This window comes from Perca flavescens, chromosome 11, assembly GCF_004354835.1.
Source record: "Perca flavescens isolate YP-PL-M2 chromosome 11, PFLA_1.0, whole genome shotgun sequence".
Classification (NCBI taxonomy): Eukaryota; Metazoa; Chordata; class Actinopteri; order Perciformes; family Percidae; genus Perca; species Perca flavescens.
Window position 1 is genome coordinate 32884087 of NC_041341.1, and position 13108 is coordinate 32897194.

The following is a 13108-nucleotide window of genomic DNA, read 5'->3' on the forward strand; positions in this document are numbered from 1 at the left end:
AGTTCAGTGTAACAGCTGTGAGCGTTTTACATCAGCTGTTGTATCGCTGTAACATGTTTATCATAGCATGTCCACCCTAAGCGAAAAAAAAAGGAGCAAAATAGGATAACCCTCATCCCCTTCCTTCCTCCATCTTTGGGTGCACTGTCTCTTTGAAAACCTTTGGAGATCGTGGCAGATGTTTTCAGGCATACTGGACATTTTCTTTCTAGTTGGGTCACTGGATGTCGTTCAGTTTGCTGCACATTGGATTCACAATGGCCGTAAGCAGCTAAATGACCTACATTTGTTTTACAAAAGCAGGCAATTTATACCTTAGACTTTGGTGTATTAACTAACCTTTACAAAAGTGTGAGAAAATAATGTACTGCCCACACTGATGGAAAACTAGAGGCAAAGTGTGTCCGCTTGAAAACCTGCCATTCCTAAAGCAAAGTCAGTAAATGATTAAGTTGACATTGAAAAATGTGTCGGCAAACTACATGCCACTTACACACTCCACACTCTCAGACACACATACACACACACACACACACACACACACACACACAGAGAAGGAGCAAGACTAATTTGTTATTCGTGTCAATTGAAACAGCAGCTCTCCTTCGGACCCATGGATTACGAGAGCCTCCAGCAAGAGCTGGCTCTGAAAGCCCCTCTTTGGAAAAAGGTGTCCCTCACTGAGTCGCACCAGGACAGCTCCACCACTGTAGTCTATAGGATGGACAATGTCACCGAGTGAAAACATAAAAGGAGACCTGCCTGTCCCCCACCCACCCCTACCTCTACTGATCCCGTCACCCCACCTCTCACAACACCACCACCACCACCAACCTTTCCTCACCCTCGAATATTTATACATAAACTATGAAGAGGATTATTTATTACTTGTGAAACAGTTACTGTGTGGACGTACTGGAAAGCTTCTTTTGTTTGTATTTGTGATGGGAAAATGGAATGATGTTTTTGCTTGTTAAATGTGCTCTGAATTCCAAATTAACTCTAAACCTCCACCTGCTTGTTGCCTTAGTGTGTGTGTGTGTGTGTGTGTGTGTGTGTGTGTGTAGGATCTGGTGTACAGTGTACAGCTTGTGCTCTTGTTTCATATCATCCCCTTTATTGCAATGTGTTTGTGACAGACTCCTCTCAAGGATAGACTAAGGGTTGATTTGAAATTCAGTTTTATTTTTAACCAACAAAAAGTTATGTGTGTGTGTGTGTTTGTTTGTGTGTGGAGCTTCATTACAGACAGCGTTTAGACCAACAGTCATTAAATATACATTCAGACTACTTTTCAGTGAAGATTGCTTCCTGTAGCTTCCACTGGTGGTATTAGCACATCACTACAGATGCTGGATGTACCGTAGTAGATGATGAAAACAGCAGTATAACAGAATGTGTTTTTGGATTATTTTGACTTATGGTCAAAGAAAGAGACTGTTGTTAACATATCAGGTAACTGTGCATGCCTTGGCTGGACTGCAGGAGTGTTATGGAACTTATGGTTAACATGACGTTAAAATAAAAAAAAAAGGAGCTGTGCATTCTGGAAGGATTTTAATAATGCAGGTATTTTGCTTTTCCAAATTTAACACACTGGACCTTGAAAGGAAATATCAACCTAAAAAGTGAAAGCTTTTCTGAGTCACAAGATTCTCAGCCTTCTAGTCAGAACCACGGAGCCGATCACAAACAGTTAGCCTCTGATTCTCTTTGGTAGTTTACTGTTTAAGTAGAACATTTCTCTGCACAATATACGAGCACTTGCGCCCTCTTTCTGTCGGTGGTCAAGCCCTGAACGACATTATACTTGCCCACAGGTGTCTGAAGTCAAATAAATACAGGCATTTGTGAAATGAGATTAGTTGGAACTCCCCTTTGGAGTCGCTTTATGTGACTCGAAAAGGGTTGCCGGAGATTTTGACTGCACATCTGTATGTGCTCTAATTACTTTTAATAGTAAACAAATAGCATCATTTGTGCCTCCCTCCATACCCTTAAGAAAGTAGAATACAAAATAGACTTGAACTTCCAACAGTTATTGTGTCGACTTAAACAGAGATGGCATATTAAAAAGAGAAACTGCAGTAAAAAAGGACTTTAACTTGACTTGAGCCTGTGAGTATTTGTGCCTGGATCCCACAGCGGGGGCAGATTTTATTGATGACGCAATGATAATGGGAGTATAGGAAAAGAGGTTTGCTCAGGACAGGGGTGAGATGGCTGAAAAAAAACAAGCTGTTTTCAAAGCTTCTCACTTCTCAGTCTCGCTTCACTTAGTTGTCCTCACCAGTGCTCTTGCTGGACTGGCTGCATCATGCTGAGCTGCTGTTGACTTTAGACTGTGTTTGTGTGTGCGGGTGTGTGTGTGTGTGTGTGTGTGTGTGAGTCTGTGTGTTAGTGTGTGTGTCAAGGCCAGTGATTATACCCGGTATGACGTTGGCAGAGGGGTGGCGTGTGTTTATTGCTGCGACCCCCAGCTAAAGCCACTCATTCAACCGTTAGCTTCTGTGCTGGGAGCAGGACACTGCAGGGTTTATCTGGGCTGCATTCCAAAACCATCTCTGTGTGTTTGCACTGCGCACAAAAATATGCTGGGTTAAAGCTTTAAGAGGAAAAAAAAACAGCAGCAGAGGAAGGAGAATGTATTCTTTCTAGGGCTGTCAATCGATTAAAAATAATTAACTAATTAATTGCACAATTTGCTGTAATTAATCGCGATTAATCGCTTTTTTAAATTGAGACTGAAGCTTGTAATAATGGATATTTAAATGCTAAATCACTTAACTTTGCAAATATGAAGAAAAAAACAAACAAGGAAAGGTTCTGCTAAGTTCAGAATGTTTAATATCTTTCAGAACAACAGCAGCAACAATTTGGCTTATTTAGTCCTGCTGAAGGCTGCTGAAACGGCTACAAACTGTCTGACTTGAGAGCAGATTTTTGTCACCGTCCCCGGCTGCTGTTGCCTGCTCTCGTCTACTTTACAGGCGAGGGGCAGTTCATCTCCAACGAGCCGAGAGTTCAGTTCATCTCCAACGAGCCGAGAGTTCAGTTCATCTCCAACGAGCCGAGAGTTCAGTTCATCTCCAACGAGCCGAGAGTTCAGTTCATCTCCAACGAGCCGAGAGTTCAGTCAGCGGCAGGGCAGTCGGGACTCACCCGGAAATGGCGAGCGGAATGAGGTGACTAGTCTCTCAAAATCTGACGAAAATCTTCTAAACTGACCTTTGTTGAGCTGAAATGAAGACAGATTCAGCAACTGCACGGCCTATTTCTCGCTTAAAATGTTTTCAGAAACATGTTTCAGTGAACTATTTTAGTACAATATGAGATCGTATTCTGAACGGCCGCCATGACAATCTGGCTCTCAATATCCGGAGAAAACAAACCCATGTGACGCGTTCGTCCAATCAGCTGCCGGTTTTCATTACTTGGGCAACAATACAGAGTAGCGACGCCTGCTGTTATGTAGACATATTACGTTTCTCAGCCGCCACATGAAGTAAACAAACACAGCTGCGTTAATTTCGTTAATTTTTTTTAACGAGTTAAATATTAAAAAATTAACGCGTTCATTTTGACAGCCCTAATTCTTTCCCATTTTGCAGCTGTTTTTTCTTCTATTTTTGTCTTTTTTTTTTATAAGGGACTGTTCGTTATTTATTTCAGGGGCCAACGGAGGAGTTTTGGGGCCTGTAGTCAAAATAAACATGACCCTCCCCTCGCCAGTAATAATTTTTCTATGACCCACCAAAACGATTTGGAAAAAAAGCATGACCCTCCCTCAACAATTTATCGATACCTTCTGTACTGGTTTGCGCTTGGCAAAGATGTAGAGATTACCATATTTTTTACAGCAATGACATATGTGATTAAACCTATGCTTTCTCATCTGACGCATCCCACTCCTCTGTTATTATATTTATATATGGTGTGGTGGCCATTTCAATAGATTTAGTCAATAACGTTGTTGTGGAAACTCAATAAGCATGGAAACTAAATGCACACTTTCTGCATTACTGCATTACTTCAAATACTAAGTTACTCCTCTGGTAAACTAGTATTCACATGAAATAAAACATTGAGACCATTCAGCAAGACACATTCAACACACAAACTGGTTGCTATGGACTCGTCACTAGACTTCCTCCACTTCGCCGTTTAAACAAAGTGGAATAAACGTATAAAAGTCCAAATCTACACCAAACCCGCAATCAATTAGTAAGCTGACATCAAATGTGGCATTTAGGAAACCTTTATTGTAACCTTGGCACGGTAAGATGTTCAGACTAGCAACAGTCATTTTCGTTTTTTGCGTCCTGCTGCTCCCATCGTCAGCCAGGAAATATTTTTTTTTTTACTAAAGCAGTATATGAAATCTGATGTATTACCTACCACCATTTAGTTGTTTTGTGTTATTTAAGATATTTATAAACTATCTGGTCATGCCAGACGTAATTATTCCACTCATTTTTTAAACGATGCAGTTATCCGTTTCAGCCACCAGAGGGAGCAGTGCTCCCCCTGCCCCCCCCCAGCAAACTCATGGGTCAGACCCATCTGGTAGCGAAGGAGGGCCGAGAGCTACATGGAAAAATACGCACCAAACAAGCCACTTTGAAATGTTGCTGTTTCTATGAATACAGTCCCTCTGGACTAAAAAATGTTGGACGACCCTCCCCTCAACAAAGAATAAAAAGACATGACCCTCCCCTATTTTCTTCCGGTGGTCCATTCCATAAATACCAAACGGTCCCTAATACGCCTTCAGAGGAGAAAAACTACCAAACTTGAAACTGCACATCAATGAGAAGATATCAAATGAAGTGAGATGCCTCAGCTCCACTTATCCAGGAATGTTTTTTCCGAATATACTCAAAAGGTGGTGTGAGTGTCACTATGCAAACACACACAACATGTATTCAGTATTGTTCATAAAGTCTTACTCTTCTAGTAAGCTTGTACATTATCAAAACCGTTTTGTTTTTTTCCATATACATAATTTACTTCTTGAATGTACATAGTGGCAGGTGTATATAACTTTTAAGGTGTGCGTCTGCACATGAGTGATACTCCTCAACAGCAGACCAGAATGTGTGTTGGAAATACACTTAAGGCGTTCTGAATTTGTAACGTCGTCTTCTCCAGGAAATAGGAATACTTGCACATGCAGCTCTGAGCTGTGAGTGTAGTGGGTCATTGTTATTCAGTCATTGTTAAAACTGTCCACGTGGTGTCGTGTGTGGGCTCGTTCCTGAGCTCAAAGTGATGGCTGCCGGAGCCAATGATACCGTGTAATGACTCGGTCATCGTGTGTGGAGATTTATCTTATGTTGTGTTATGTTTTTGTTTTTTTTAAATGGCATGGACTTCTGTTAGTGTGTTAGTGGTTTTTTTTTCTTCTGTTTTTAAGGTTTCTGTTCATTATTGTGTGGAGGTACAAAGTATTCAAAAGCCTCTGTCATCAGTCATGCTGTTTTCTACAGTAAGCAAGAAGTCGAGATAGGTCTGATGGCTACTTTAAATGGTTTCCTCCATGGATCTGGTCGCTTTCTGCGGAACGTCTTACAGTGTACTTAGAAGAAAAAAAAGGTATAATCCTTAAAGCATTCATCATTTCGAACCCATTTTATTAGTTTGCATTGTGAGTGGCGGAGTCCGCCATTCCTGCGCTGGATTTAAAGTTGCGTGCACATGCGCAAGAGATTCTCAGGATGCGATGCATGTGTGTACTGGGTGAATTTAAGAAGACGAGGGCTGGCATATGTGCACATTGCATGTAATTTGTGCGCACATCCATATGTCACATAATGACATGAAACGGTGCAGTCGGTCCCAGGCATTTTGAAGAGGAAACATATTTGTGTCAGTACAGTTAACAAATAGCTAACAACGAATTATAAATGTAGTTATAATAAAGATGTCACATTTTCATATTTTCCAGCACATCACTAAGAATGGAAGTCTTAAAGTTATAGTGCATATTTTCTAAGTAATGACAACAACACTGTCGGCGCGTCCTCATGATACGAGCCTTCCCGTGATCGCCCACACCCCCCTCCCCCCAAAGAGACTGATTTAACCAATCTGAGCTGATTGTCTGGTCTTTGCTTTGGTAGATCACAATGACAAAGGGGCCTAATGTTGCTTTGCATGATCGTCGACCTCTGTCTCACTCCTTAAACTCTGATTATTACTCTGGACAATCAAGCTCATGACAGAGGGGCTTTGAATGCTGTTACCAGTATGTCCATTTAAATAACTAGATGTGTATGGTTCATGTCATGTATGTAATGTTTTTTTTTTTTTTTCTGTCTCTGTGAATTCTCGGTTCTTCCCTTTCGCATGCATATTTTTGTATGATTTAATAAATGTGTCTTTAATTCCATGTAATCAGTATGTTTTAACTTCATTTGATTACTTTCCACCTGTCTTTGTTCATGTCGATTTGTGTCTCTTGGACATACATTTTACTTGCGACATGGAAATTGCAGATACATTTACAAACTATCACTACCATTGCAATTTGGTGACCTTGGAATTGGAAGGTTCTCTAATGTTTTGGTCAGATATTAGATATTCATGTATACGCAGTTTTACAAGCAGATCTTATGGCCAAAGAAAAAGATTAGCAAATTTCAAAGTTTGGAAAGTTGTTACATGGGTTGTAAAATCCCAAAACGTGAATGTCCCCAAACATTGGGTAGATGAAGCCTTACAGTTCCAAGCTCATGACTGTCAAACGTTCCTATGTTTTGATTTCTTTACCCAGTCCACATGGTTGTAATTCTGTATGTAAAGTCTCCATAAACTTCATCAACTGTCCTGTCTGCTTGGAGGAGAAGACAGCGCTAAGACATGTCTTCCTTCACTATTCTGAGCAAATACTAAAGTCTCTTTGGCTGTGATGAACTTGCAGAAATGACAGTGAAAGTGGTGTTAAGATTTTTTTTTTTAGCCTTGGTGTCCCTTGTATAATATCTAATAAAGCACTATTATATATATCATCTCATTTCTCTGTGCCTGTAAACGTTCTTTAACAACCACAGTCGCTGTCACTTCAGTAGTCGAACAGAAATAGTTAAAGAATCCTTCTGCATACTTAAAGGGTAATTGCTTTTTTTTTTCAAACCTATTTTCCCATGTATTGGTGTCTAAGTGAGTAATGTGAACAAAAATCTTTGAAATTGGTCCAGTATTGAGCGAGAACGCCGTAACCGGCAGCCACAAACAGGGTTGCAATAGAACCCTCTAGGGCAAATGCGCACCGTCAATTTCCGTCCACTAAAAGTGCTGTTTCTGCCGTTGATAGACTCAGATTATTATTCTAAGTGTCTGACAACATTATGGTAAGGGTCCCTACAGAGATAGACCTTTTTGTTAAAAAGTAAGAACCCTTTTGTTTAAGCATGAACAGCTCCGAAATCACCACCACCAAACCCACCAGACCCCATTTAAATAAACAATACTTTAAGCGTGTATAGAGCCAGCATATTTTCACATGTAAATGGGTGAATGAAGGGTTTATTTTAACCAAACCAGAGCGGTGATTGTTGGAACAGTGGAAAGACGAACCAGTGGTCTCATAGTGGTCATGTCAAAAAAAGACGTGATCACCAAGGGTCTCTTTTTTGGTTGTTTCAACATATAAAGATTTCCTGAACCGAAAAGGGCACCTTGTAATTCCCCACAGATACATACTGTAGCTAATTATGTGAGCCACACAACCCCCGATGGCGTGACGCGCCTGGCACAGGTGTGTTTAGGGCGTGTTGAATCCACTTTTCCTAGTTTGATGGGTCCGTCAAAAAAAAGGGCCTGTGCGCCAGGCGCATGGTTCAAAAGGGTTGTACTTGGTGTCTTCATTAATTCATAGGTGTGTTTTGGGCGTAACATGCAGTAAACCAATCAGAGGTCATCTCCCATTCCCTTTAAAAGCCAGGCGCTTGGACCTTGGAGCATTGCTGTTATGATGGAGGATTTGCACTGTAATATTTGTATTTGTAATCTTCTGCATGTTTGTGTGCTGCTGCGCTTTCCTGTGTGTGTTACATGTCATTTTTAGCTGACGCTTTTATACAAAGCGACTTACAATTGCTGTATATATCAGAGGCCGCATGCCTCCGGAGCAACTAGGGGTTAAGTGTCTTGCTCAGGGACACATTGGTTGATGTATCGCAGTGGGAATCGAACCCGGATCTCCACACCAAAGGCACATGTCATATCCACTGCGCCATCACCACCCACGCCATGTGTGTAACAAGCATAGTGTTTGGCCCTGTGTGTGTAACAAGCATAGTGTTTGTCCCTGTGTGTGTAACAAGCATAGTGTTTGGCCCTGTGTGTGTAACAAGCATAGTGTGTGGGCGCTGTGCACGAGCCTAGGCACATTTTTACTAATTTGCTGTTAAAGGTCCCATGGCATGAAAATGTCACTTTATGAGGTTTTTTAACATTAATATGCGTTCCCCCAGCCTGCCTATGGTCCCCCAGTGGCTAGAAATGGTGATAGGTGTAAACCGAGCCCTGGGTATCCTGCTCTGCCTTTGAGAAAATGAAAGCACAGATGGGCCAATCAGGAATCTTCTCCTTATGAGGTCATAAGGAGCAAGGTTACCTCCCCTTTCTCTGCTTTGCCCGCCCAGAGAATTTGGCCCACCCATGAGAGAGAGAGAGACATCATGGCTTTCAAACGAGCAAAGTGGCAGTTGGTCAAGGCCACACACCCCCCCACACCTTGCCCCCCCCCTCTCCTCCTCAATAGCTACAGACACAGAAATGGCACATCCTAAGGAAAGCTCACTGTGGGACTGGCTCTAGTGGCTGTAATTCTGCACCAAGGCTGAATTTTGGGAAAGAGACTTCAGATACAGTATTAGGGGACCACTAAGGCCTATATAAAAGAGACTTCAGATACAGTATTAGGGGACCACTAAGGTCTATATAAAAGAGACTTCAGATACAGTATTAGGGGACCACTAAGGCTATATAAAAGAGCCTATACAGTAAAACCACTAAGGCCTATATAAAAGAGACTTCAGATACAGTATTAGGGGACCACTAAGGCCTATATAAAAGAGACTTCAGGGACCACTAAGGTCTATATAAAAAGAGACTTCAGATACAGTATTAGGGGACCACTAAGGTCTATATAAAAGAGACTTCAGATACAGTATTAGGGGACCACTAAGGTCTATATAAAAGACTTCAGATACAGTATTAGGGGACCACTTATAAAAGAGACAGATACAGTATTATATAAAAGGGACCAATAAGGTCTATATAAAAAAGAGACTTCAGATACAGTATTAGGGGACCACTAAGGTCTATATAAAAGAGACTTCAGATACAGTATTAGGGGACCACTAAGGTCTATATAAAAGAGACTTCAGATACAGTATTAGGGGACCACTAAGGTCTATATAAAAGAGACTTCAGATACAGTATTAGGGGACCAATAAGGTCTATATAAAAGACCAGATACAGTATTAGGGGACCACTAAGGTCTATAAAAAGAGACTTCAGATACAGTATTAGGGGACCACTAAGGTCTATATAAAAGAGACTTCAGATACAGTATTAGGGGACCAATAAGGTCTATATAAAAGCATCCAAAGAGCACCATGTCATGGGACCTTTAAAATAACAATGAAATGCTGCCTTATTGACTTTAGACCAGCTTTTTCTTGGTCAATGGTCAATGGGTCCAAGATAGGGCCCCAAGCGTCTAGTTACTGACCACATTAAAATGAAATGAATTTGGATACAAACACTGGCTGCTACTTATTAGTTAAGTTCAGGCGCGGCCCACAATCAAACAAAAAGTTCTAAAAGTAACTTAACACTTCCCTCAGGTAGAAGTGTGGCAGAGGATACAATTATTTTTTCAAAATTTGACGCAGCTTTTGTGCATTCTTGAGCAAAATTCTGCAATCATTTGTAAGAATATACATTCTATTAAAAGAAAAGAAATCCAAGCATACTGAACCAACTGTAATCTTCAGATTAACGAACATACGGAGATAGAGGGATGTGAGGAGGAAACGTCATGCCTCTGAAGTTGCGTGTGTGTTGCGTGTCTTACGTGTTTTTACATGTTATCACTGTCTGAATCGGTGAAGATGTGAGCCTGAATGAAGTGAGGCTTTGGGTGACCTGAGGCCTGTGTTCTGTGCTCCCTAATGTCTGCTACTGCTTCTACGTGTCTGAGCTTTAACATTGAGTATTTGCTTTAATCGTTTGACGTTTAGTTTCAGCTCGGCTTTAACGGTTGTAACTGGTGAAAACTGAATATTTTAATGGGCCTTACTTTTGCTGCATGCTTTCTGTGGTGTTCACATCCGGTCATTTCAGTGAATTATAAAGATTTTTGCTTTAGATTTTTTTTTTCTTTAGAATTAAAATTCTTTCTTAGTAAACCGTATGCTATTCCACTGAAATAGTGTAATACATTCTTTCACATACTAGCCTGTAGTGAAGTCCCCATACAGGCTAGTATCTGTCCTCGTTTACTCGTTTCTTTGCGTGTTTTTTTTAACTCCTGAGGTTTTGCTTATAGGAAATGATTGATTCCTGTTTGATGGTAAGTCTGTACTGCTGCAGGGATCTCTTTCAGAGCTCTGTGACTGTGTGTTCTTGTAATTGAGTAGATGTAGCTTTGTCTGCAATGGTAGTCACCTGAGGTGAAGTCTCTCTCATAGTGCATCTATAGGTACTGAGTATGTGTGTGTAATTCAGACCTGTGTGTAATGTGTGTAATAACAATGTGAAATCATTGTAATTTCCCCTTGCGGGATTAATAAAGTATACATTATTATTACTATTATTAGTTAACCCCTTAGCATTCCACCCTCTTTTTCTAGAGGGGTGGGGGACAGGGGACGTTTAGGGGGTGATAGCAGGTCAACAGTAGATTCCACATAGAAGTGGTGTACAGCATTTAAAAGCAAAATTTGACATACAAAAAATTGTGTCAAGTTATTCTAGTCATGATTCCTGAATACATAATAATGAATTGATTAAATAATTATAATAAGTTGTGAAAGTGTATGAGGGCTTACATTATGAAAATTAGGGAATGCTCACTTATGTCTAATTAGTTGGTGCAGCAGTTTTGGGGTTGATACCATTTGTTACACACATTTTTTTTTTTTTTACCATTCAAGAATTAATAGAAATGGTCAGAAATCCCTCCAAAATACCACATCAACACGCCGAGACCTCAAGGTAAAGCATAAAAAAAATCCATGACGTGATTTGCTATCAAAAAACTTTTGACATTTGGATGGCGAGCACTTCTGTTCAGGAAACTGCTCAAAAATGGTCTCACTAAATTGAAATGGCTACTATGGGGACACACATCACCACACATGAATACAATTGGGCTCATTGAATCCACAAGAGTCTGTTAGCACATCATACCCAAACAATGCAACTCCAAGACCCCAATATGCAGAAATATTCAAATTCACTATTTCAGCGAAGGCAGAAATAACAGATTTATATTGCATGAGAAAAACTGCATGCTTTTTGCCCCAAACATAAAGCGGTCATGTCTGTAAAGGGGAAACTGGCAGGTACCCACATAACCATTATCACTCCGATAACTTGAGTTCAGAGGTCAGGGGACCCTTTTGAAAATGGCCATGCCAAAACTTTAGCCTAACTTTGAAGCATTATTTAGCCCCCTTCGCGATGAACTAGCATCGTCTAGTTTCATATGATACCAATATATTCAGTCTATCTTCGAATCTCAGCCTGCTACAGCCTCTTAAAGACACAAAGTTTGCCAGGAGTGGCAAGTGGTGCATTCTCTTTAAAAGCTTAGAGTTTGATCGCCTATTGATAAGATGATAGTGTCCAACTTCAAGATTAAGTAGAATTTTCAACAGATCAAACAAACAGACCAAAACCATCAAGGAATTGATCCTACTGACGATATTGTTATGCCTATCATAGAGCCCCATTGTTGTCTAAAAACTATTATAAACACATTAATGAGTCACACTGTTGCACTGAGGCTACGTTCACACCGCAAGTCTTAATGCTTAATTCTGATTTTTTTTGCTCAGATCCAATTTTTTGTTTGGCTGTTCACGTGACCTTTTAAAATGTGGCCTATATCAGATTCTAGTGTGAACTGTTTGCGGTTTCGAACTGACCCGCATGCACAAAGAACAATGGGCCTCATTCACCAACCGTTCTTACGAAGAAATGTGTTCTTAAACCCTTCTTACGAACTTTTTACGAAGATTCTGGCATTCACTAATGTTTTCTTAACTTGGATTTGTTCTTAGCTAAGAACAAAATCTACGAACACTGAAAAGCAATCTTACGCACATTTGAGTGATGACAATTTGCTCCAAATGATTGGTTACTGCATTTTATTTAATTCTACAGTCGTTTACAATAATAGTATTGTACTGTAATGTATTTCTGATCATTTGTTGAAAAAGAAATCATATTATGCAAAAAAAACACTAACACTGCAATTTACATCAGCAATTAAACTGATTAAATCCTGCGTTATTTGGTGATTGATCGCTATTTATAGGGCCAAAATGCAGTGGTAGAATGTAACAAAGTACAAATTCCTCCTAACTGTACCTAAGTACATTTTTCACATAGGCCTATCTGTACTTTACTTAAGTAGACTCAATAGTGCATATAGCCTACTTTTGACTTTTACTTTGTTACATTTTGCAGCAATTATCTAGACTTTCTACTCCACTACATTTCTACAATGTTCCGTTACATTTTCTGATCAGTTTCCCCCCCGCCAAAACGTCTTCCTGACCGTCACACGTTTGTCTCACCAGTAAAGTTTGGTTGCCGTAGATACTGTATATATGGGTTGCCATAAATAGTATCTGTTTAATGCTGGTTAGGATAGGAACTTTTTTTAAAAGCCAGGCCTTGTTTGTGGTAGTGGACACCTTCTACTTTTACTAAAGTAAATATGTCTCTTGTTATTTGTACTTTTATTTAAGTACTGAGATTCAGTACTTCCTCCACCGCGGCTCCGACAATCTCCGAAAACCTGTCTCCCAGGAGGTGCACAGGAAGTGTCATGTCCTTATATGGGAATTTGCGGGGCGTTTTTTTA

The 13108-nt window shown here is 40.3% G+C and overlaps 1 protein-coding gene across 3 annotated transcripts in view; it reads left to right on the top strand.

Moving 5' to 3' along the window:
- Window positions 1-13108, top strand: part of glsb (glutaminase b) — a 54489-nt gene that overhangs the window by 33011 nt on the left and 8370 nt on the right. Inside the window, exon 15 of one of the 3 annotated variants that reach the window (XM_028590645.1) lies at window positions 596-2677. The exons of 1 other annotated variant lie outside the window; for it this stretch is intronic. In XM_028590645.1, coding sequence (XP_028446446.1) covers window positions 596-742 — 147 coding nt within the window. In that variant the 3' untranslated portion in view covers window positions 743-2677. Of the gene's footprint in view, window positions 1-595; window positions 2678-13108 lie in introns of those variants that run through there. One more of the 3 variants, XM_028590646.1, reaches the window with a different exon arrangement.